Source organism: Canis aureus, chromosome 2 (assembly GCF_053574225.1).
Source record: "Canis aureus isolate CA01 chromosome 2, VMU_Caureus_v.1.0, whole genome shotgun sequence".
Lineage (NCBI taxonomy): Eukaryota > Metazoa > Chordata > Mammalia > Carnivora > Canidae > Canis > Canis aureus.
This window is the reverse complement of record NC_135612.1, coordinates 57,332,122-57,356,850: the sequence shown is the minus strand read 5'-3', so window position 1 is coordinate 57,356,850 and position 24,729 is coordinate 57,332,122. Positions and strand designations below refer to the sequence as shown.

The 24,729-nt window shown below is 47.4% G+C and overlaps 1 protein-coding gene across 3 annotated transcripts in view; it reads left to right on the top strand.

Moving 5' to 3' along the window:
• Positions 1-24,729, top strand: part of IL16 (interleukin 16) — a 101,966-nt gene that overhangs the window by 50,465 nt on the left and 26,772 nt on the right. For all 3 annotated transcript variants that reach the window (XM_077874110.1, XM_077874111.1, XM_077874112.1), the window contains exons 3-8: positions 9,008-9,116; positions 12,280-12,422; positions 14,255-14,365; positions 17,164-17,278; positions 23,655-23,728; positions 24,329-24,554. In XM_077874110.1, coding sequence (XP_077730236.1) covers positions 9,008-9,116; positions 12,280-12,422; positions 14,255-14,365; positions 17,164-17,278; positions 23,655-23,728; positions 24,329-24,554 — 778 coding nt within the window. The remainder of the gene's footprint in view (positions 1-9,007; positions 9,117-12,279; positions 12,423-14,254; positions 14,366-17,163; positions 17,279-23,654; positions 23,729-24,328; positions 24,555-24,729) is intronic.

Genomic DNA, 24,729 nt, shown 5'->3' with positions numbered 1-24,729 from the left:
TAAAGATCTCCTACATGTTTCAATATTCTGTAGTTCAACTAGAAGCTAAGAATGCTTTTCTTTTTACTCACCTTATTTGGGGTTTGTTGGGTTCCATGGCTCTGTGGATGGATGATTTCATCGAGACTGGAAGAATTGCATACATGCTCATGTGCAGTGAGTCTCTTTCTGGAATGCTGGTTAGATAGAGGCATTCCTGCCCCACCTTCACACTTCCAGACCCCCCTTAACACTCCCCATCCCTTTTGGTTGTCATCTGGGCATCTTTTCCAGATCTACATTTCAGATATCTTTGTCCCCTCCCCAGTGCTATATCATTCACTCTTCAATCCACCTATTTGCTTTCAAATATCAGTAGTTCTCTTATTTTTAAAAATTTCTTGGTACTTTTCCCAATACTGCTTAGAAACTTTCATAGTTTCTCTCTCTTAAATTGTTCAATCATCACTTCTATTTCTTTAAAAATTTAAGCATATTTATTTTGCCTTCTGTGTCTGATTTCCCCACGATTCGAAGTCTTTGCAGGCTGATTTTGGCATATACTGCTCCTTCTGGTTCTTTCTCGTGGTGTCTTATTCCAGTATGTGTTATTTTTATTTTTTTTTAACTTTTTTTCTCTAAAAGTAAATCTTATTAGTCTTGTTAGTTTCTTGGTGGGAATCTCTGCGACCTAAGTTAAAGCTCGTTCCTCCAGAGAAGATTTGAATTTGTTTCTGCCAGGTGGTTGGGGCACCACCAGCCTGGAACTGTTTTGAACTAAATTCTTGTCTAGAGGTTTTTCAAGACATGCATGTGGTATGAATTAGGGCTGCCAAGTTCTGTGAGGGCCATCTGGTAACTGTTAATCACCAGCAAATCAGGAAGGCTTTCCCCCCCTTCCATTAGGGCCGTTTCCAGACTGACAATTTTCATGCAGTTCCTGAGGGTGGGAGGGATTTATTTCCAGTTTACATTTCAAATGAGGATGTAATTATTGGGGGATCCCTTTATGCAAGAGGAGTGCCCTACTGAACTCTACATCTTGGGAAGAAATCGGGACTTTCCATCTGCTCCTGACATTCAGAAAGCTATAGAAGGTGAAGTACAAGTCCAGCCAGTTCATAAAAACAATCTCAGGGCAGCAGCCAGCTTCTGGGCTGCTTACCTGCCAGGAAAATTGTGGTGCAGCCTTCATTTGCTTCTTGGGTATTCCTTACTCCTTTGCTATTTCATTGACACATTCCCACCCCGTCCAACACTTTTACTTGGTTTTAGCAGAAGGATCAAAGTAATGGGTTACTGTCATAACATCCTCAATACTGCCTCATCATTGTTTTCCGTTACAAGAAGTGGGATGAACATATTTCTACACACATCTTTGTGCATTTTGTCCAGTTGTTTTCTGTAACAAATTTTTAGACCATTAAAAACACTTGACAGAATTGAGAAATATCTGGGAAATAGATTGGCACTACTTGGTGGCTGGTTGGATTATTAGGGCTCTTGCTGGACATCGATCCAGGTACTTTGCATAGATTATTTCATTTAAATCTTCTGAAAATCTCACTGGACCAAATAGGTTAAAAAAAACTCTACTCTACTGAGGGTTATTTCTATTAAATGAGTGGAAATATAAACTCTGTTTTGGCAGAAAAATATTCAATTTTTTAGGGGGGAAAGTGGTATTCCTCAGAGTTGTTTTTAAATTTAGGGAGAGCTCTTACAAAAATAGTAAGAGAAATAACTTTTTAACTAGACAATATAATTTTATAATGTGAAGCAAACGTATAAGACTAGGTTGGAAGAAGAGTAATGAAGGGTTGTCCTATTCGTTATTAAGACAACTGCCAACAAGCATCTCAGTGTCTTTCTACTTTTAAGCTTTCCTTGGGTCTGATTAGCAGAGACAGTCCCTCGTTTTCTCAGGAGGCAGCTATTTTGCATCGAGACATCACTACAGAGGTATGATGCCTGAATTTGTTCTTGCAGAATAAGTTTGGTGGGATATTCTTGAAGAGGGAGGGAAAGCAAGGATGGGCCACTGTAAGATGAGACAGGATGCAGAAGGTGTATGGGGCAGGACGTGTGGGTCACTGGGGCCAGGAGGTATGGATCGGTCTGAGTAGTGTCAGAGGAAGCATGGGTCAGGGAGCTCAGATTTGATCTTGGGTCTATCAGAAACAGATCTACCAGAGTCAATCAGGCTCATGAGTAGCATTTGCATTTTTATAAAATCATGCTAGCAGGAAAAGTGATCAAGGGCAGGGACATTATGAGTGAACAAATGAATTTTCCTTTCAAAATGGTTTTCTTAAAATATAACTCATACACTGTACAATTTGCCCATTTAAAGTGTACTACTAAATGGTTTTTAGTATTTTTACAGAGTCAAGCAACCATCACCACTATCTGATCTTTTTTTTAATAATAAATTTATTTAAAAAAATTTATTTTTTATTGGTGTTCAATTTGCCAACATACAGAATAACACCCAATGCTCATCCTGTCAAGTCACCACTATCTGATCTTAGAGCATTTTTGTCACCAGGGAAAGAAGCCCCACCATCATTAGCAGTGACTCTCTACCCACCAGCCCCCAACTCCTGTCCGTCCTTCACTATCCACTAATCTACTTCCTATCTCTAAGGTTTGCCTATTCTGAACTTTTAACAAAAATAGAATCATAGAATATGTGGTCTTTTGTGAATGGCTCTTTCCACTTAGTATTACATTTTTAGGGGTCATCTACATTATAGTGCATGTCACTCAACCCCATCCCAGGTCTTGGTTGTCTCTCAAATTTTTATGATTGTCCAAGATCCCCATTGGTGATGGTCTGCCAACAAGTCAGTGTTCCAAAGGGGAGGATCTCAGTCAGTATCTAGTTTCAGATTGATTGGAAGCCAGACCCTCAGCAGCAGCTTTTAAGGAATGCACATAGATACAGCCCTGTGGGAGCACACGTGTAAGCCCCTCTGGCCACCAGAACCAGCTGATGTAGAGGTGTCTCCTGGAAGCAGCCACAAAGTTATTGCTCCAGACAAGTGTATATGCTTCTTCCTGGGAGATATCAGTGAGCTGCAGGGCAGCCAAAGTGACATTTCCGATCCATACTCCCTGACAGCACCTCCATAGCCTCTAGACGTGTGCTAACCCTGAAGCCTGCCTGAGGCTCCAGGATTAGCAGGTAGGACTCTGTCTCAGAGAGGGCCCTAAAAATTGGAGTGCCTGACATGGGGTACAAACTCTTCACTCCTTAAGGAGAAGCTCTAAGCTTTGAGTTCCCTCCTGACTGTGGGCTTCCCATCAGGGGTGAGATTATGAGACTGTGTCTCAGACATTCTTGCCATCACTCTACCCTCTCTCATTTTTCCTGATGTAAAAGGATCTCTCTGCCAGTTTTTAGTTAGTTTTTTTTTTTTCCTGGAGCAAATAGTTCCACATGTGGTTGTAGATTTTGCATGTCTGTTGGCAGAGGTGAGTTCAGGATCCTCCTAGTCTCCATCTTGAACCAGAGCCTTGTCACTGTGACTTTGATTTGCATCTCTCCATGGCTAATGATGCTGAATACCTTCATGTGCTTCTTGGTTTTTCATATAACTTCTCTGGGAAGCTATCCATTCAGATCCTTTGTCCTTTTAAACATTTGGATTATTTGTCTTTCTGTTATTGAGTTGTAGGAGCTTTATACATATTCTCAGTCCAAGTCCCTCATCAGATATATGACTTGCAAATATTTTCTGCAGTTCTGTGGGTTGTCTTTTCACTTCCTGGATGGTGTTCTTTGAAACACAAATTTTGTAATTTTGAGGAACCCCATTTCCATATTTTCTTTTGTCACTTGTGCTTTTGGTGTCACATCTAAGAAGTCTTTTCCTAATGCAACATCATGAGGATCTGTGTTTTCTTCTAAGATTTTTTTTAGTTGCAGCTGGTATATAGGTCTATGATCCACTTTGAGTTAAATTTTTGTGTATGTTGTGGGGAAGGGGTCCAATCCACTCTTTGACATGTGGATATCCAGTTGTCCCAGAACCATTTGTTAAAAACAATCTTTAAGGGGAGCTTGGGTGGCTCAGTTGGTTAAGTTTCTGCCTTCGGCTCAGGTCATGATCCCGGAATAAGATTCCAGTATAAGAGGAATACTCTGAACTAGGGCATAGCCAGCAAGAATGGACGTGTTGGGGCATTTGGAAAGGTAGAAATACAAGGTGACCCAGGTCATACAGGGAGCACAGTGGAAGGGAGACTTGAGAAGGATTCCTAGTTTCTGGTTCCCACCCTTCCTCTCCATACCAGGAGGTGTGTGACCTCAGTCTCCTGCGTGACCATCCCAGAGCCCATCTGCTGGACCTAGTTGCTCATCCTCATGACTAAGGGATCAAAGCCTGTTGCTGCATTATCAACCCAAACATCAGAAGTGAGCCTTGATCTTGGAGACAGCTGGGTGATATTTTGTGGTTTCCTTAGCCTGGAACTGCTATGGTATCTCAGCTCAAAGAGAAAAATGAAAAGACTCTTATGTACATGGAATGCAGTCAGCAAACTCCAGAAGCATGAAGCTTCTGCCCGCAGTCAGGGATCTACATAAAAAGTGAGCACTCTGAGGGAAGCAACGGATCCATCTAGCCCCTGGGGAAGCATTTAGAATCCAGAATAATCTTGTCTGTAGGACACAGTGCATCTTCATTCTGGAACTCTGCATCTTCATTCTGGGTTTGCTCCCCTGGGGACATGGGGTCTTTGCGTTTTTGAGGGTTGGCTGCTTAGCCCTTGCAGCCATGCAGATGATCTTCATGTTGGAAAAAATACCTTAAAGAACCTTCCTGGCAGTCCCGCCCTATTCCCTACTCAGGCACCAGAGAGGACACTGCAACCCACGCAGCGATGGGCACACTACCCTTAGAGCTGCTGCCTGAGGCTGCCGTCTCTCATGGCAACAAGAGGAAATGTGTCTGGAAATGTGTCTGACCTCAGTGGATGAGTCCTCAGCTTCCAGGGCAGCCCCACCTTGGGAGCAGGAACAGAAGAGCTCTGTTCCGTGTGTCGCCAAGTGCGCCGCACTGTGCAGACGCTCGTGGGGACCCCACAGAGACTCCTTTGATGAGAAACCACTCCACCCAGGACGTTGTGCCCAAGAGTGACCAGGCACCCCTGGGAGCCAAGGAAAGCTACTTTGTTCTAGTGAATGCTCTTCTAACATATGATCATCTCTGAGAGGACAGTAGCCCCTTAGATCTTTAAACATAAGCATCAGTTGCATTCAAAACCGTGGGCCTGAGTGGTGCCTGGGTGGCTCAGCATCTGCCTTCAGCTCAGGTCATGATCCTAAGGGTCCTGGGATCGAGCCCTGAGTCAGGCTCCCTGCTCCCTCTGCCACTCCCCCTGCTTGTGCTTGCTCTCTCTCCCTCTCTCTACCAAATAAATAAATAAAATCTTTTAAAAAAAGGTGTAGAACTGAAAATAATTATAGAGGTTGTTAAGTCAACACCCTTGGTTTACAAAGGGGGAAACTGAGTCCAAACAATTAAGTGACAGGCCCAGGGTAATGAGAGATTTAATGCAGCAGGTCTCATGCCCTCTACCCACTCTCTCCCACAACACATTTCTGCTAAAGAAATCAGTAAGCCCAGAGTTGTATGGATTGAAAAGAATGAACTATACTTTGAAATAATCCCAGACTGTGGATGTGTGCTGGATTCTTGTTGGTTTCCAGGAATAGAAGGCCCACAAACCTTGTGCACTGCCTCTATCTTGGGAATTTTTAGGGGCCATGTAGTTGGGATTTACTTTTTTATGTATCTGTTAGAAAATTGCCTCTTGGATGCCCCCTTTGGTTCGTGGTAGTACACTTCCATCCTTCCCTGCACGAGCCCTCCAGTGAGCCAACTCCCACCACAGCCCGTCAGAGAAAAGCACATCAGTTTTGCACAACCATCCAAGTTTGGCAGTTGCCTGGGTAGATGCAGGATGTCAGAGCCTCCAGCTAGTTCTGAGACGGACTCCTGGCAGAAGGAAGGGACCAGCCGCCTGCCACCCACGTCTGAGACAGCTCTGGTCGGAGGATGCAGAGCTATGAAGGAAGGGACTCATCTGTGCTGCCTCGTGCTTGCAGAGAGGGCTCCATGACCTGCCCGCACACAGTGAGGTGGCCGCTCCTGCTGTCCCAACTAGAAGAGGCTGTACTGCTGACATGCAGGCAGCAGACAGGTCAAGTGGTTCATCTGGCTGGTTTGGGATGAAGTCTCTTACAGCCAACCCTGAAGCCCCAAAGAAAGCTTCCCTCCTCTGCACATGACATTAACCATTTCCAGGTGATCTGAGCTTAAAAAAAAAAAAAAATTTCTCCACTTCCAGTGATTCTCCTGCCATCAGTTGGCTTTACTCGTCGACCTATTTCTCAAATTTGTCTTGGACAGGGACCTTTATAAAGAGGAGGGAAAGGGAAAAAGTGAACGATAAACACACTGTCTTAGGTTTACTAATGTGACATTTGAAATACACGTAAAATGGCATTTTGTTTCTAGTCTGATGGTACGAGTCACACATGCTTGTTGTGGGAGACACGGAACATACAGACGGTTGTGAGGTAGGAAAATAAGTATCTGTAATCCCGTCATCACACAGACATGCCCTGCCAGCTTGTAAGAGCAGGACCCTGTCACTGACGTATCCTCAGTACTTGGAATAGGGCCTGGTGCATAGTAAGTGCTTAATAAACATTTGTTGAATGGATGAATGTTACTGTTTTGGTGTATTTATTTCCAGTTCTTTCCTTCTGCCTATTTTACATGATTATTGTGAGACTGTTCATAGGATCTTTTTTTTAAAAAAAAAACCTACCATAATAATAGAAGCATATGATATTATATAAATCCTTTATAAACATTATTTTTAAAGATGATTCATGTTTGTATATGTCCCGTTTACTTATTTACCTTCATCTTATTAGAGAATTGGGGGAAAATCCACATTTCAAAGGCACTTTGCAAATAAAGGCTTCACCTTAGACAAGTAGACATAATGGCTAAGGTCTGTGAGCCCAAATGAGCTACTGAATTCACATTTAATTATTTACTCTCAGGGTGTCACTGGAGAGCTTGGAGAAGTGGGAATAATGTCAGAGGACATGGTCTCAGGGACTATTATAATTAAGAAATACCTTTTGACTGTTATATTGTATGAGGAAATTGATTCAAAGAACCAGTCATGATGCTAAATCCTAGGAATATAGAGTCTCAAAATTAAAATGCACTAAGCCACCTTCTATAGAAATCATGCTGTTTTGAAGATTCTTGGCAGAGCCAGGTTGAAGATAGTTTTGCAGGTTGATATAGCACCATCTGCTGCTAAAAAGGAAAATGAATGCTAGGAAGATGAGCTCTAGTTTTAAATACCGATGTGTACAAGAAATAATACGAATGTGATATGTGGTTTCTTGCAGGATCCTCTTGGATCAGAACCAGATGCAATTTTAAACATAAAAAAGTGCTGGGAGTGGACTTCTGGCTCCAGATGGCTCCAGAGTACATTCTATTAGTTCCCACACTTCTTGGAATTTCTACCAAAAAAGTTTATTTCTACTAAAATTCAAAGAATATATATACTAATAGAGAGAAGTGTATGTCAGAACAGGAAGCCATGGAAAGGGGCCAACCATATTCTGGAATCCATGAGAACTTCGTGCATGACAGTGCAGGTGACTTTGGGTTGGAGGCAAGGGCTAATTAGCCTGCCCCTGACTGTGGGGGAAGGAAGCCTTTGGAAAGTGAGTGGGGCATATGTCAGCAGACCCCTCCCAGCCCAGAACCTGCCCACTTGCAGTGTCAGGGGCTGGAGCGGAGGGTGGGTTGTTGGATCCAAAGTGAGAGGCAACAGTAGATCCTCCTTCCACCCTGGGAAGTGTGCCAGGTACTCAAATCCATACACACACATTGGACACATGACATTAACCAGGTGCCAACAAGCCTGGCTTCAAAGAAAAGTGAGCACAGCAGTTAGAAAGGGCAGTAGGTGCCCCTAACAGACCTCTACTCCGGAACACTAAATCCTAGGTAGCATTTGACCAGACAATAGTTTCCAGGTCCAATAACAAATATCCAAAGATTCTATACTTAGCAAATAATTTAAGTTTTACAACCACAAAGTTGGACATGTGAATGTTCAGAGAGCTTCCCATCTGCATAATTTTTTTAAAGATTTTATTTATTTATTCATGAGAAACACACAGAAAGAGGCAGAGACATAGGCAGAGGGAGAAGCAGGCTCCCTGTGGGGAGTCTGATGCAGTTGGGACTAGATCCCAGGACCCCAGGATCACACTTTGAGTGGAAGGCAGACACTCAAACACTGAGCCCCACAAGCATCCTGAGAATGTTGGTTTTTAAAACGCTAAATTAAATCTCCAGAGATGGAAATCAGTAATACAGTAAAATCATCATACTCTCAAGAAGGCATGGATGGTTCAATATTAAGAAACCTACTTATGTAACATTGGTCTGACACAAGTTTCTAAGTGCTTCCTACTCGCAGAACATGGGAAGTAATTTAAGCTCTTCTCTGAAATGCACCTCCTTGCCTTCCTGTTCAGGGAAGTCCTCTTCCTTCATTTGTCCTTCTCTGTCATCACCAATGACTTGTGTTTGTTTGCTTGTTTACTGAGGGCCTTCCCCTCCCAGGACAGCGTTGCTCCAACACTGATGCCCTATCTGGCTGGTTCACACCTGTGTCCCCAGCACCTGACAACGAATCAGACACATGACGGCCGACGTGGTTATTGGACATCTGTTGTTTTAGTTCAATATCTATGCAATACATCTATTCACTCAATGTTTACTAAAGGGGCGACTGTATCTATGGATTAGTGGATGACAGTGATTCTAAATCCCTGCCTTTCTAGAGCCTATAATGTCCTGGGGAGAAAGACAATCCAACCAGTGCCTCCAAGGTCAGTGCCACACTCTGCTTTCTGTCCACGTTCTCCTGTTCTGACTGCCCTGCTCAATAAAAGGTGGGAACTGTTTTGCAGGAGGCTGCTACAACTTCTTCTCGAGAAAAGTCTGGAAAAGCAGACACACAAAGTAGTCACTTCCTGCTTCCCAAAGCCCGTCACCAAAGGACGCGCAGCAACTCAACCAGTAAGTGCGTTGCAGAACTGCCCTCAGGAAGAGAGCCTCGCTGTCGCTGAGGACCAGGAGTGTCAGTGATGTGGGGAGATTTGGGGGAGGGAGGGTCTCTGCTAGTCCAGTGGGATGAAATGTGGCTGTGATCTGTGTGCCTCTCTGGGAGCATTTGTCATTGCGCATGTGGGTCCATCCTCCCGGCCAGCTGGTGGGCTCCCAGTGGTTTTGGCAGCTCTGCCTCTAGCTGGACTCAAATGCCATGTTGGGAAGACCTGATGTAGGGGATAAAGGCGAGGGCTTTCCTCCTGCTCTGTCTTCCGATGAGCTTCTCAATTTTAGGAAGGTCATTTGTGCTCCCAGGGCCTCCCCCATCTGTCACAGGACAGGAGTGGAGGCTGGAGGATGTCATGATTCTGGGTTGCTGCAAATAGAATAGCCCTACTCCAAAGTCAGGAAATTTGAAGAATGCAGAAAAGCATGAAGAAATTAAAACCACGCTACGTGCTGATATTAGAATTCCCCTCCTGTGCCTCTATACGCCTGTAGAGCACACGTATACATGTGTGCACACAGCACGATTTCACATCCTTGGAAATTCTCCTGCAAACACCATGTTCAGTGGGTGCCTCCTATTTCATTATATGAATGTGCCTAATCTAGTTAACCAGCTCTCTATTATTAGATAGCTAAGTTATTCTCAGTTTTACACTAAGATAATCAACATTGTTGAGTTTGTACACAAAACTTTGCTTATGTTTGTGATGATTTTCCTAGGGAAATGTAGGGTACAGTGGATGGGAGCATGGCTAGGAGCTCACACTTGCTTCCAGAACTAATCATCCATGCTACCTTGGGCAAATTCCTTAAATCCTGTCTGATATTATACTTCTATAGTATGCACCCTCTGAACCATTATTTCCTAGACTCATTTCCTATTTTGGGACTGCTAGTTGCTTTTTTGTTTTTTATCATAAGTTTCTGCTTATTTCCCTAGAAATAACTTCCTAGAAATGGAGTTTCAAAAGGTAAATATGCCTTAGATTTTGATCTGTGCTGCCAAATTTAAGTAGCTAAGACTGCAATAATGTGCATGAATACCCGTTTCTTCAATCATAGCCCACACTGCATTAAAATTTAACAATATAGATTTGGTGAAGATTTCTCCCTATCCTCCTCCTCCATCTCTGCTTTTCTCTGGCCCACTTCACAGCCAAGACCAGCTACACAGTTTGTGGGGATCAGTGTAAAATGAAAGCCTGGGAATCTTGGTCAAATATTATTAGGGATTTCAAAATGAAGGCAGTGGAGCCTTAAAACCCAAGCCCCTCTAAGTGTGCCTGCAAAGTGTACCTGCCTGCAAAGCCAGCCCTGCATGTGTCCTGGGCACAGACCCTTCCAGACAGCACCTCCTGGCCCCCTGGCTCCCTGGTCCCTGGCCTCCTGGTTTCTGTGGAGCTCAGTGGGTGAGAAGCACCTCCAGGAGACTGGGGGAGGGTGGTGGTGGAGGAGAAGCTGCTGGAATATTTCTTTCCTGTTCCCTTTTCCTCAGAGCTGTGTTTCTGGCAGCCCAGGTCCCGCTGTGACTATATGCCAGGTGAAGGTGGCGTACCTTCCATGGACCCAACACCCACTGGGCTCTGGGAAGGCCATCACCTCCCCTGCCCCCTTAGGGCCTGGGATGGTACAAGCTTCCAGTTCTTGCCAGTTCCTGGGTGCCTGGAGAGTCTCCGCTCTTTTCCTAAACCTGTCTGCACTTTGCACCCAGCCCTTTATTCATTCCTCTCCGAGGCCTCTGGGGCTGGCACCTGACTGGCATCCCGACCCTGAAATCGGGCGGAACCATCCCTCTCCACACAGTTGGACTTAAATATTCCTTCCTTCATTCCTTTCCTTTTTGGGGAGTCCACCTATTTTCTGTCGGGCTGCCCAGGGTTAGCATTCATTCATAAGCCTTTATATTTGGCTGTCATGTTTGTGGGATATGCTTTCTTCAGTTTGTTATTTTTCTTTTAAGTTCTTTTTTAACATAAAGATGAGAATATTTTCATATAATCAAATCTATAGTTTTTCTTCCTTCCTAAGAATGTTAAAGTTTCCTCCACATCTAGAGAATTATTAAAATATTTGGCTATATTTCCTTCTAATTTTTAAATGATTTGCCCTTAAAAAAAAAAAAAGCCTATTATATTTGTCATTAATGTTTGTTGTTTGATGTGAAGCAAGAATCCAAACGTTTTTCTAAGTTGGATGCAGCGCCGCTTATCGGCGATCAGTTCCTGCCTGCATTTTATTGCACTTTTTTGCTTGTTTATCTCTTGCAAGTGATGTGTGGTTAGATCCGGAAAGCAGACACGACGATCTCTTTGAAAGGAGCCACTTAGGCCACTGGTGTCAGTTTTACAAGTAATATTTGTTCTGACTTTCCTGCTTCTCCTGCTTTGTTATTATGGTCACTCATCAGTGCGTCGTTCCCTGCCTCTTGCTCTGCAGGTGTGCTCAATTTTTATAGTGATTTGGAAAGTTTATCCAATTTTTATCCTCACTTCTGGTTTCCTTTACGTGAAGTTAATTAGTTAATCATTTGACTTTCATTAATTCAGGAGTACTTGAGACTATATTTTCCAAGTTGCCCACCAAAATGTTGTCCTGCATCCCTCGTCCCTTCCCCTGTTCATCTTTCCATTCCATAATTCAACTTCACGGTAAATTACAAACTCATATTATTATTATGCAAGTGTCGTAGTTTATAGTTTCCCTTTCAAAAAGTTACTTTGGCCTTTGCACTGGCTTTCATGACCACATTTTCAATGAACCCAATCTGTGCCGTATGTTTAACTGGTTTCAGCTCGCTGCTGCTTGCAATGGTAATCTTGATCCATTTCCTTGTGGCTGGAGCACATCCAGAAGCCATCTTCAGACCAGATGGTGCTTTGGGATCCCACTCTGTCCCAACCCTGGGCCTGGGTCGGAGCTGATCCCAGCTCATAGTGGGAGCAGGAATGCCCTTGGGCTGCCTGGTGGGTGGAGATAGAAGAGGCAGAGCTGGAGCGGCCTGGGCTGCTCCCTCGTGCTTGCCTGTGGCTTCAGGGCTTCAGGATGGCTCTAAGGGTCAGCTCTCAGCTGACCTTTGCATTTTGAGATCACATACAATTTCTTCTTTTCTCCTCTTGTGGTTTAGGTGTCAATCCCTACTGCATGGGAGAAATCGATTTCCCAATGATCAAAAAATCTGCAGCTTGCACAGACAGGCAGCCCTATTCCCTCTGCAGCAGCAGGAAGTCTCTTTCTCAGCAGCTGGACTGTCCAGCAGGAAGGGTTGCGGTAAGGAGGAAGCAGGGGAAGGGGAGCGGGGAGGGGCCCAGACTCAGCAGTGGCCGAAGACACCTGCCTGGTGGTTTTGGGTGCACGCACTTACCGAGGAGAGGGGCTGGCTAGCGGGGGTCGGCAGCCCCGGGCAAGGAAAGAGGCCCAGTGGCAGTGGTCACCGCTGAGTGCTCCCCGCTGAGCGCTCCGTGTGCGGCTGCTGCCACGTCTGTGCTGTCAGGAGCAGGCCTGCAGCGAACATTCCCTGTGAGCAGGCCTGAGTTCAGGCTTTATTCCATCTGCACCTCAACTCTAAGAGGCAGATAATGAGCCGGGGCTGGGACAGGGGAGGCGATGCATGCCAGTTCACATCGCTAGTTGCAGACAGCCCTGGGGCTCGAAGTTGGACCTTCAGGATTCCAAAACCTGGGCTCTTGACCCTGTGCCATGGTGACATGCTTTACACATAATGCCTCTAATTCATAAGACAAGCTCAGAAACGAATGTAGTAGTCGCCCCGTTTTACAGCGAGGAAACAGTGGCTTGGCCAGGTGAGTAGCTGTCGGAGTTCACACATCTTAGAACCCAAGGGACCAGACAGGATTTGAGCCCAGCCCCGTGCACTGCGCACTGCACCTCTTTCCCACTGTGGGCATCAGCTGGCAGGGCAGGGGCTGAGCACACCCGAAGCACCGTGTCCCCTCCTGCCATTTCCCTAAGCCCCCAGTGGTGCCCACCGACAGCCTCGTGCTGCCCCCTCTACCACCCAGCACCTCCGTCTGTAGCACCTTGTCCCTCTTTGTCTCCTCTCTAGCCTCTGGAAAGCCTACCCCGTCCTTCAGACACCTGCCTAACACTACCTCTGCTGGGAGTGCTCCTGACCCGCCAGCTGCATGGGCCTTACACTTTTCCTAGTGCCCATCCTGGGCGCCTGTCCTCTTACCGCCCTCACCCCAGCAGAGCATGAGCGCTCTGAGGGCGGGCTCTGTAGGCAAGTGATCTTTGATTCTCCCTGCACGGTACTCGGGGCTCGGTAGATGCCTGCAAGTTTCATTTCTCTCTTCCCTTCCCTTCGTGGGCTGACTATGTCTTTCATTTGCAAACTGGGAGCATTGGGGTCCCAGGGTTAGAAAAAAAAATGACATTCAGAGTGACGGATGATTTTTACATAAGAGGAAACAGGCACAGAATGGTTAAATCACTTCCTCAAGGTCACCAGCCGGTACTTGGCAGAGCCAAGGAACGAACCCAGGCAGTGCCAGCGGGGCTCTGGAGTCTAAGCTCTGACCTATAGCCCCAGCCCTAGTGTCCTCCACCGGGGCAGCATCCTGCAGCACCCGGGTGTATGTCTCTCCGGCACACTCTGCTTCTCCTTTTTAAGTCATCTGTGTGCCTCCCCTGAGAGAGGAATTGTTCTGCGTTTTAAGATCTTCAGATTCCTTGCCTGCCACCCCATGCCTGGCAGAGAAGGGCTCTCAGCATGTGTGTCTTGAACATGCTTGGACACAGTCTGAGGAGGACATTCTTGGAGGCTGCTGTCCCAGCCTCTGAGACTTTGGCTTTAGGGCTCGTTGTCCCTGGGCAGTGTGGTCTGCGATGCACTCTGCACCTGTTATCTGCACGAGCCTTAGGGGGCTTCTGGTTGCTGTTCCGCAGGTCAGCAAGGCTGGAGCCACTCAGACCAGCACAAACAGCCCCTCTCCACCAGACTCGCACCGTGCCTGGTCAACCACGCTTGGGGGTCATGCTGTGGGCTCCCGGGAGAGGGGGTCTGGTCCCTCCCCTGCCCTGTGAGGTGTGTGCTCCTGTCTCGTTGGCTCACCCCTCAGCACCCTGCTTCCTTCCTGTAGGGCACCTCGAGACCGACGCGGTCGCTCAGCACAGCTCAGCTGGCGCAGCCCTCGGGGGGCCTCCAGGCTTCCGTCATCTCCAACATCGTGCTGATGAAGGGCCAGGCCAAGGTAAGCCAGGGCTATTGTCAACAGAAACTGCTACATGGATGCCAGCTCCTGGGGAGCTGTCCTGTCCAGGGAAGGAAGGAGCTTGGGCCAGCGATCCCGGGCTGCTAGTGTGAGTGTCGGGATGTCCCATGGAGGCTCGGGGCATGACATTTTCTAGATGTTAGTTTTACCTGATGGTTAAATTCAAATCATTTAAAGGCAGTTGCTGCAAAGTTCACAGACGAGCCCAAGAAACCCAGACCTAATATAACTTTGGCGTGTAGTGTGAGGGGACAGTGTCGTTGCTGCTTCCTTTATGGTCAGAGGAGGGGCCGGCTGCACGCCTGGGTCTTCTCTCCCCTACCGCCTTCCCTCCCTCTCCTGGGAGCTTACAGACACGAGTGAGAAGACAGAAGCACCGGGTCCTGTTGCTGCTCTCATCACAAAGAGAAATTCTCACCATGCTGATTTTTCTCCTAACACCTGGCTTTCTGATTAGTAAATCCCAATCCTTTTCACCCCTGGATTTAGGTAGAGGCATTTAAAATGTAGTTGGCTTTTAAATTGTTTGCAATGCTCAGAAGAAAGCAAAGAGGGGCACCTGGGTGGCTCAGTCGGTGAAGCATCTGCCTTTGGCCCAGGTCATGATCTCAGGGTCCTGGAATCCAGCTCCACATCAGGCTCCCGGATCCATCAGTGTCTGCTTTTCCCTCCTCCCCTGATCATGCTCTCTCTTGCTATCTCTGTTGCTATCTCTGTCTCTCTCTCTCAAAAAAAAAAAAAAAAAAAAAAAGAAAAGAGAAAGGAAGAAAGAAGCAAAGGGCACCAAAGCTCATGCAAAGATGACCAAAAATGATTTAACTGATCCCCATATCTGTAAGAGGTACATTCACTAAATCACACATTACGTGTCACCGGGTAGCCTGAGCTGGCCTTCAGGGGCCTGGGTTGGAGCGAGGTGAGCCCTTCGGTGCAGAGCTGGGTGGGGAGTTCAGATACAAGGGCTCCCACTGTCCACCTTGCACAACCTATGAACTGAAGGAAGGCCGTATCACCGAGGATGGCAAGTAGGACAGGGGCAGAAGTGAGTTCGGGAGGAGGAAGCAGAGCTCGAAGCCTCCGTAAGTGCTGGAGGCAGAGTTAAAATCAAATGGGGCAATAAAGCAGCTGTGGAAAGCCAGGCTCTGTGCTAAGGGCTGCACAAGGCCGCCTCTCTGGTCCTGGCCACAGCCCTGGGGCTGCCTCCCTTTGCCCACTGAGGACACTTGAGGGTCTGGGAGGTTGCAGGACTTGCTCAGGGTCACTTGGTTAGTTAGCAGCCAAACTAAGACAATGACCCAAGACTTGCTGACTCCCGGGCCTGGCTCTAACCACGGCACCGTGCCGCCTCTTCAGGGCGGGCAGATCTTGAGTCTGCAGCAATTATTTCAGCCCAATGAAGCTGGGGCCCAGAGAGGACCCCCGAAGCCACGCCTATCTCTCATTTTTCCTAGCCCTGTGGTTACCACTTATCTCTCTTTCCCTGGAACACACACCCTCACCAGAAGTCTAGAATAGTACCTTGTCCACATGGCTTCCCTACCTGCCGATGCTTGCCTGGTTCCCTATGGCATCTTGAGGGTGGGTGCCAGGCCTGCCATCTCTCGGGTACGGGGGCGCTGCACCTGCTCAGCTCTGAGCAGCTGCTGGCCTAAAAGACACTGCCCATGAGCAGCGATGCTGTTACAGTGGTGGCCATCCCGCGGGGTCTGTCCAGGAGCCAAGCTAGGAACCACTGCCTTGTACACTTGCAAGCTGGACCCAAGGACCCAACTATCATCTGTCACGGGCCTTCACTCCATGATACGCGTTTCCTGAGCACCTGCCAGAGGCCAGGCATCACCAAATAAGATATGTTCACTGCCTCCAGGGAGTTGATAGTCTAGAAAGGAGCCCATCCAGACCCTAGCTGAGCCTTCCTGGGAAGTAGGGAGCTCCTGGGTCATCACATTGTTGATGTGAAGCTAGCATGTGTGAATTTCCTGGGCTGCTCTCTGGGTCGGCCCACGTGGTTCTCCTAACTGGTCTGCAGGGGAAGTGGGGCCCTCCTTCCTTGCTCTTTCTGTGCAGACATCACTCACACTTTAGCTTGCTCTTCTGCCTCTGGCCTTGTCTCTGCTGCCTCCCGGATGCTCCCGCTGTTAGGACCCTCTGTTGAGCCCCCTGAGCTCTAACCAGAGCCACCTGCCAGTGTTGTGAGCTCCTGGGGTTTTTGTCAGCTCAAGACCTAGCAGAGGGGGCTCAGGGTTGCAGCGTTGTCCTTGAGAAGGGGAGGAGGTGGGTTGCAAAACAGAAGCTAAGTGAATGGCCTTTGGCAGGAGAAGGGGTGCTTCCTCCAGTGCAAGCTGCTGTAACTATGACTGCAGGGATTTGTTACTTGGTTTCTCATTGGATGTTCAGACACAACCCTGTGAGTTAGGTTATGAGCATCATTTTACAAGGAGTTAACCTAGGGCTTGGAGTCAAGAGGTGATCTTCCCAGATTGCCAGCGAGAGGGGCAGAGTCAGGGCTCCGTGTCATCCCAGGTTCTCCAGCCTCATCCTCAGTTCTGTGTCAGGACATTAGACCCTCGGGAGAGCTCCCGACCCCATGTGGACCAGTCTGGCCTGGAAGTCCCGGTTTTCTCCATTCTTTTGTGAAGGCTGGAGGCATGTGAGACCAAGGACACCTCGCTGCTCCCGGGGTCCCTCGCTCAGGGTTGGGGCGTGCCCTCGGCAGACGTCAGCCCAGGGAATAGCACAGAGCACCCCTCAAGCCACCTCTCCTCTTCTCTCCCCAGGGCCTGGGCTTCAGCATCGTTGGGGGAAGGGACAGCATCTATGGCCCTATTGGAATTTATGTCAAAACCATCTTTGCCGGGGGAGCAGCGGCGGCCGATGGAAGGCTGCAAGAAGGTAGATCTCACGTGTCCTACTGGTTGATGTTTGAGGAATCGGGTAGAGTCACTAGGCCATAGAAGAGGACGGAAAACAAAATGTGTCTCCTGCCTTCAGATGCGGCTTGCACGGGTTCTGGGGTCTGTAGCGTGTGTCCCTGTTGGCTCTGTTGTGACAACACTTTGCTGGGTGTGTTTGCAGTGGGTCTAGGTCCTATAGCCAGCCTGGGACAGAGGAATGAGCTGTCTGTTTCCCTCCCCCTCCTCCCCAAGGGCTCCTCTGTAGCTGGTACCTTTGCCACCCTCTTCCTTCACCCCTGCCCGCCCTGACCCACAACCACCAGAACCTAGACCCTGTGCTTCTAGTGTGTCTGATACACATTCTCCGTGAGCCCACTGTGTTCGTGGCTCTAGGAATAGAGAGAATGATCAGAGATGATCTCTCTTTTGAAGAGCTCATGATCCATCAGCTCTTGGGTCCAAGAGAAGCTATCCTGAGGGTAAGGGGCCTGGGGAGCAGAGCTGTCTCCAGAGGGCCCTTCCCGCCTTCCTGTCCTGGATGGCCAGGGTTTTCTTTCCATCCCAACTGCCTCCCAAAGTCATGTTTGGAAGTATTGGACAACAGACTTGGCCCAAGGACATTCCCAAATTTCAACCAGAGGGAGAAATTCAGGGGAAGGCAGCCCTGGATCCGACGGCAGCGCCTGCAGGCCAGATGTTGGGTTATGCATAGGATGCTTGAGAGAGGTGACTTCATAGCGTCCCCACTGCGGGGGATGTCCCCATCTCTGCCAGGCCAGTATCTGTAAGCTGTGCTGTGAGCCTAATCCCCTTTAAGAACTTAGCTTGTTGGGGCACCTGGGTGACTCAGTGGTTGAGCGCCTGCCTTCGGGTCAAGTTGTGATCCTGGGGTACTGGACTGAGTCCTACAACCTGCTTCTCCCTCTGCCTGTGTCTCTGCTTCTCTCTGTGTCTCTCATGAATAAATAAATAAAATCTTTAAAAAATAGAATAAATTAAGAGGTTAAGAAAAAAAGAATCTAGCTTGCTTAGGGCAGGGTTGGCAAGCTCCAGCCAAATTTGACCCGCCTCCCGTTTTCATACTGCTCACATATGAAGAATGGTTTCCATGCATCTAAATGGCTGAAAGTCAAAGGAATTTGTAATTCTTTTGTGGCAAAAGTGAAAACTGAACGAAATTCAAATTTCAGGATCTGCAGAAAAGTTTTAGAGGGCAGAGCGTCAGGCACAGGGCTCATTGACTTAACCCATCCCACTGTCCGAAGCTGCTTTTGTGCTTGTGACAGCAGGCTGGCGGCATGGTTGCTCCAGAGAGCCTGTAGCTGGCAAAGCTTACCGTATTTATTCTCTGGCTCTTCATAGAACAAGTTTGCCCACACTGACATTATGCAGGATTGTACATATGGATTTTATCAAGGGGGCAGCGGGGAACCTTTGATGGTTTTATGATGGAAGTTCCTAGGTGATTAGGGAAGCAGGGTGTAGGATGAAGGGGGCTGGCAGGAGACAGAGGCAGATAAGCCTGCAGAGCCAGGCTCTGGCTCTCAAGGGTCTGCTCTGTCTTTTCTGCACCTGCACCTCCTCTCCACCTCCTTTGCACCTGCACCAGAGAAGACAGCCTCCCTGGAGGCGGCACACGAGGGGCGGTCAGAGAAAATGTTCCTGGCTGGAGTAGGACCAGGTGAAGAGGAAGAGGACAGGAAAGCCAAGGAGGATGCTTCTGTTTGATCAGCAGCATGCAGGGTGAGGCCAGCAGGCGGTCACTAGGTGGAGCTGTGCCACAGAAGGATGGTGGTTCCAGTCCAGGGAGGGAGCCCGGGTTGCATGTAGATTTGGGGGTTGTGGACACCTGGAAAATACTTGAGTCATAGAGTAGATAAAGGAGGTAGGGAGCGGAGGGTGAAGGCAGAGCTCTAGGGGAACAGCTAAATCCAGAGGCAAGTTAAGAAAGAGGGATGGGCACGTGGGTGGTGCAGTGATTGAGCATCTGCCTTTGGCTCAGGGTGTGATCCAGGGTCCAGGGATTGAGTCCCACATCGGGCTCCCTGTATGGAGCCTACTTCTCCCCCTGCCTGTATCTCTGCCTCTCTCTCTCTGTGTCTCTTATTGATAAATAAATAAAGTCTTTAAAAAAAAAAAGAAGAGGGATCAATGAGACAAAAGGGGAAAAGTGGAATCAGAATCTTGAGAATGTGCCAGTGTTTGATGATCTTTTGTACTTTTCTGTGTTTAAATAAAACATGGGGGAAGACTTGAGGTGGCAAGGAAATGGATGTTGTGTTCTGTTTTCTTTCCAGGATGCAAGCCTATCTGAGTCAAGTTTCTTTTTCCTCCTCTGAGTATTTATCTAGCTCCATCATTACCCATTATAAAAATTCAGCAAGAAAGACTTTCAGCTAGTCTTGAGTCCTAGATTCTAACCTCTAATGATTGACCAAATCACCTTTTGTATCTCTTTCAAAGTTACGTTTTAGAATCTGCCCTTGAGTTCATGAGGTACATCTAGTTGCAACAAAAGTTTGGTGCACAGATCAAAGCTAGTGATGTTTTATTTGTGTAACCCTTCCCCAAAACATGATTGGTAAGATTTATTTGGCAAAATTGAGGTTAGTAACTTTACACCAGAAATGGCCACATTAGGGTCAGGACTCTCCAAAGAACCCAGAGTTGGGTTATGTAGTTCTGTTAGGAGAGAAGTTCAGCCCCTCATGCCATTAAGAATGATAATTTCTCAAGAAGTGCACCCTCATGTTCACTGCAGCGTTATTTACAGCAGACAAGATATGGAAGCCACCCAAGTATCCATTGATGGATGAATGGATGAAGATATGATATATACATATATAGAAGTATAAATACATAACGGACTATTACTTAGCCACAAAAAAGAATGAAATCTGCCATTTGTGACAACATAGATGGACCTAGAGGGCATTATTCTAAGTGAAATAAGTCAGAGAAAGACAAATACCATAGGATTTCACTCATATGTGGAATCTAAGCAACAAAACAAATGAACAAGCACACAAACACCACCAACAAAAACAGAAACCGATCATGACTACAGAGAACAGACTGATGGTGCCCAGGGGGAAAGGGGTGTGTGTGTGGGGTGAAGTAGGTGAAGGGGATGATGAGGTACAAACTTCCAGTTAATAACTAAAGAAGTCATGGGGATGAGAAGTACAGCACAGGGAACATAGGCAATAATACCATAATGACTTTGGGTGATGGCAGATGGTGACCCCACTTACCCTGGTGAGCATTTCCTAATGTATATAATTGTCAAAGCATTAAGTTGCAGACCTAATACTAATATGCCAACTATACTTCAATTTAAAAACATAAGTAGAGGAAGGTATTTAATGGACGGTGCATACAGAGCATCATTTAGGCTCATCGCTTTGTGATCAATCAATCAATCTCTTGTCCATGACAGAAAAAAAGAATGGTTATTACTGAAATATGTTCTTTGTCTATGCATCTTTCAGACACATTAGTTACATTTTGCTTATTTTTTACATTTGCCTGTTTCCACTCAGCTTGGACTCTCCAAAGTACAAGGACTGAATCTTTCATTTTGGTCTAATTCTGGCAGCTTCACAGATGATGCTGATTTGAATCCTCTGCCCAGCTCACTCCACCCTTCATTTTTGACACATAGGCATGTTGGATAAAGTAGCATATCTAAACTTTAAATTAAAGTATGGAAACTCAGGGGTTGATGATGTCGTGGCCTGTGGAACTGGTACCCATAAGGCTGAATGAAGGGCCAGGGACCAGAATTTAACTACCCACATGGGACAAGAAACATGGCTTCGTCCCTGGAACCTCCAAGAACCTGCAGGAGGGCCATGAGAGGCCACTGGGCCCCAGGGAAGCAGAGAGGAAACCTCACTTTTCCCGTGGTTTTCGGGTGTGAGGAAAAGACATCTCCCACAGGCAAAGTAAGACACATGCCTGTGTCATGTGTGTGAGTACTGGCCACATTCATAGTCCCTACTAAGTACAGGATGCCCCAAGCTGAGAACCTAACCTCAAAACTAGTCCTGAAGCAGTGAAAACCTCTGACTGCCTCCTGGAGATAAAGGAAGTGCTGTTACCCAGCAGCTTGGGGTGCATGGAATCCCAGAGAAAAACTGGCCTGGGAAAAATGAATTCGACACAAAGACTACACAGGAAATGGGGAAACATCCCTTATTAATGAGCATCAGTGGGAATAATGGGATGATTAGCCCTCAAAACCCCAAGTGCACAGAAGAATCTAAAAGACCTGTAGAATTCATGTTTTTTATTGTGCATTTTTAAATTAAGTTTTAAATTTTAATTCCAATATAGTTAGCCTGCAGTGTAATATTAGTTTCAAGCGTACAGTACAGTGATTCAACACATCCATACACTACCAGGTGCTCATCATAACAGGTGCTTCCTTCATCCCCATTACTTGTTTCCCCATCCCTGCTGCTACCTCTCTTCTAGTGACCAGCAGTGTGTTCTCTGTAGTTCAGAGTCTGTTTCTTGGGTTCTCTTTTTTTATTATTTATTTTGTTTCTTAAATTCTACATATGAGTGAAATCAAAAGCATTTGTCTTTTTCTGTCTTCACTTAGTGTAATGCTCTCTAGCTCCATCCATGTCCTTGCAAATGGCAAGATTTCATTCTTTTTGATGGCCAAGTAATATTCCATCGTGTATATACACCACATCTTCCTTATCTATTCGCCTATCCTTGGACACTTGGGCTGTTTCCATAACTTGGCTGTTCTAGACAATGTTGCTATAAATGTAAGGGTGCATGTATCCCTTTGAATTAGTGTTTTTGTATTGTGTAAATATTTTTAAAATTTATTTGAGAAGGAGATCACGAGCAGGGGGAGATGCAAAGGGAGAGGGAGAGGGAGAAGCAAATTTCCCCGCTGAGCAGGGATCCTGAGACAGGGCTTGATCCCAGCATCCCTGGATCATGACCTGAGCCACAGGCAGACGCTTCACCGACTGAACCACCCACATGCCCCTAGAATTACTGTGTTTAAAGAGATCTTTGAAAAGGTGAAAGAGAGAACATGAGCAATAAGGAAAGGTCAGAACACAGCGAAAACAATAAGTTGTAGGGAAGAAAAGGCAAGTACAATGGGTCACACAGAGTGATGGAGAACAAGGTGAGCAGAAGAGAAACATGGAGAGTAGGATCAGAGGGCCCCAAGGGAGGACCAGTTCTAAGAAAGAAGGGCAGTATGAAAGAGGGGAAGCAAGCCATATTGAGGTAGTGGCTAAGAATTTTCCAGAAATGTCTTAAGGCTTGAAATGTCAGTGTGAGGAAACACCCTAGGACATTGCAGTGGGACTTCAGATTGTCAGAGATAAAGGCAAAATCATCTTTCAAACAACCAGAGAGAAGGGACGGGTTATCTGCAAGGGGACCATAACCAACGGGCTATCTGCACGGTGACAACAGACTCCCCAGCTAACAACCAGGCCAGGCATCTGTGTGGGAAACACTGCTTGCATCTGAAACCCCAGGGCAGCCCTGAATGAAGAGCAAGTGCTCTTCTTTGCGTGCTGAGTGCATTAGGTGAAAGAGAGACACTGGTTTTCTGTCCCCATAAAAATGAATTTTTGGATACAGAAAAAAATGAGTCTGTTTGGCATATATGTGTGGGAATGGCTTGTAGTAAAAAGGCCGGGGTACTAATTCTCTTCACCGGATGACTTGAGGCTTCTCTGAACTCTTTCCTCTTCTGCAAAATGGGGCCTATGCTGCATTCTGGAAATATTACCTCCCACCCTGTTTCCTGAATGCTGGGCAGGCCCCACCCAGAACTGACCTTGGAGACACACCGTCTAATGAGATAAGTCCCATGCCTGGGGAGCGGCCAGCCCAGTGGGGAGACTGCCCCAGGTCACTGGTCACCACCCATGGGCAGTGCTGGGATAGGCAATGGAGGACACAGGTGCCGTAGAACCCTCGGGAAATAAAACCAGTGGGGACTGTGAGAGAGGAGGGTGGAGAGGGCAGGGGCAGTGTACTATGTTGGAAGCAAGCCCTGGACGCAGACACCGGTGTGGGAAAGGCATCAGGGCAGGAGCCGTGGGAGCACATGGCCTGAAGGGCAGGGAGGCAGGAGGGCAGGGCCCAAACAGGGGGTGGGGTGGGGGTGGGCTGCACAGGTCAGGCCAGGTCTTGCGTGCTGGTTGAGGACCCTGGATGGATCTGCACCTGGGAGAGACGAGGGGCCTCAGAAGACCAGTCACTGCTGCCCACCTGCCTCCCAGGGGAGAGCCCCAGGCCGGGAAGGCTTCCTGGCGGGCTGTGTGCATGGACACCCCTCACTGGGCCACACTCCTCTCTGCTGTGATCTCTCTCTTTCCCGACAGGGGATGAAATTCTGGAACTCAACGGCGAATCCATGGCTGGACTCACACACCAGGACGCTTTGCAGAAGTTCAAGGTGATCTCTTGCTATCAGTATGCGGCCAGATTCCAGGGCTCCATGCAAAGGAAATAAGCCTGACCCTCTTCATTCAAACCCGCAAATTCAGAAAATGGGATGCTTGATGTGGGGCACCCTGCTGAGGCTGGTCTGGGTACACGGTTAAAAAAAGACCTGGCTCAGAAAATGCGAGTGTAATCAGGATCGTGGTTGGGCTGTTTCCACTAGTTAAGATGTGTGGAACGGTTTTAAAATGCTCAATATATTTATTTTGACATATTTACAAACCTGTTCAAAGTTTTTAAGGCAAAGTTTTAAGGCAAGATGTTTCCAAGTCTCCATGTAATCATTTCAATTAGAGGCTTTATCCATCCAGCACATGTACACACACACACACACACACACACACACACATTACATATTTGGTTTGTCATGCATGTGGATGTGTGTCGATTATACTACACACACACATATGCATGATGCACATGCACACCCATACAGACACATGCACGTGTGGGCTCACACAGGCATGCACATGCACACACATATAGGCACATGCACTCATGTGGGCAAACACACAGCTGCTGGGCACTGCAGAACACTGTCTCTTCCTTTCAGCAAGCCAAAAAAGGGCTCCTGACACTCACGGTGAGAACCCGCCTGACGACGCCCCCATCCCTGAGCAGCCACCTGTCTCCGCCGCTGTGCCGTTCCCTGAGCTCCAGCACCTGTGCCGCCAAGGACAGCAGCCCGTTGGGCTTGGAAAGCCCCGCCACCCTCGCCACCCCTGCCAGCACAGCCAAGCCCAACTACAGAGTCATGGTGGAGGTCTCTCTGCAGAAAGGTAGGGTCGCAGCACCTCCACCTCCTCTTCCTCCTCTTCCTTCTCCTCCTGCCTGGGCCTCCCACCACTGAGGGCTCCCAGAGACTTTCCTCATCGGGAGTTGGTCCAAGGACAGGGCAGGGTGCTGTCTGTGAGCAGATTACAGAAGCCCAAGACCCAGCATGCACATCTAGTC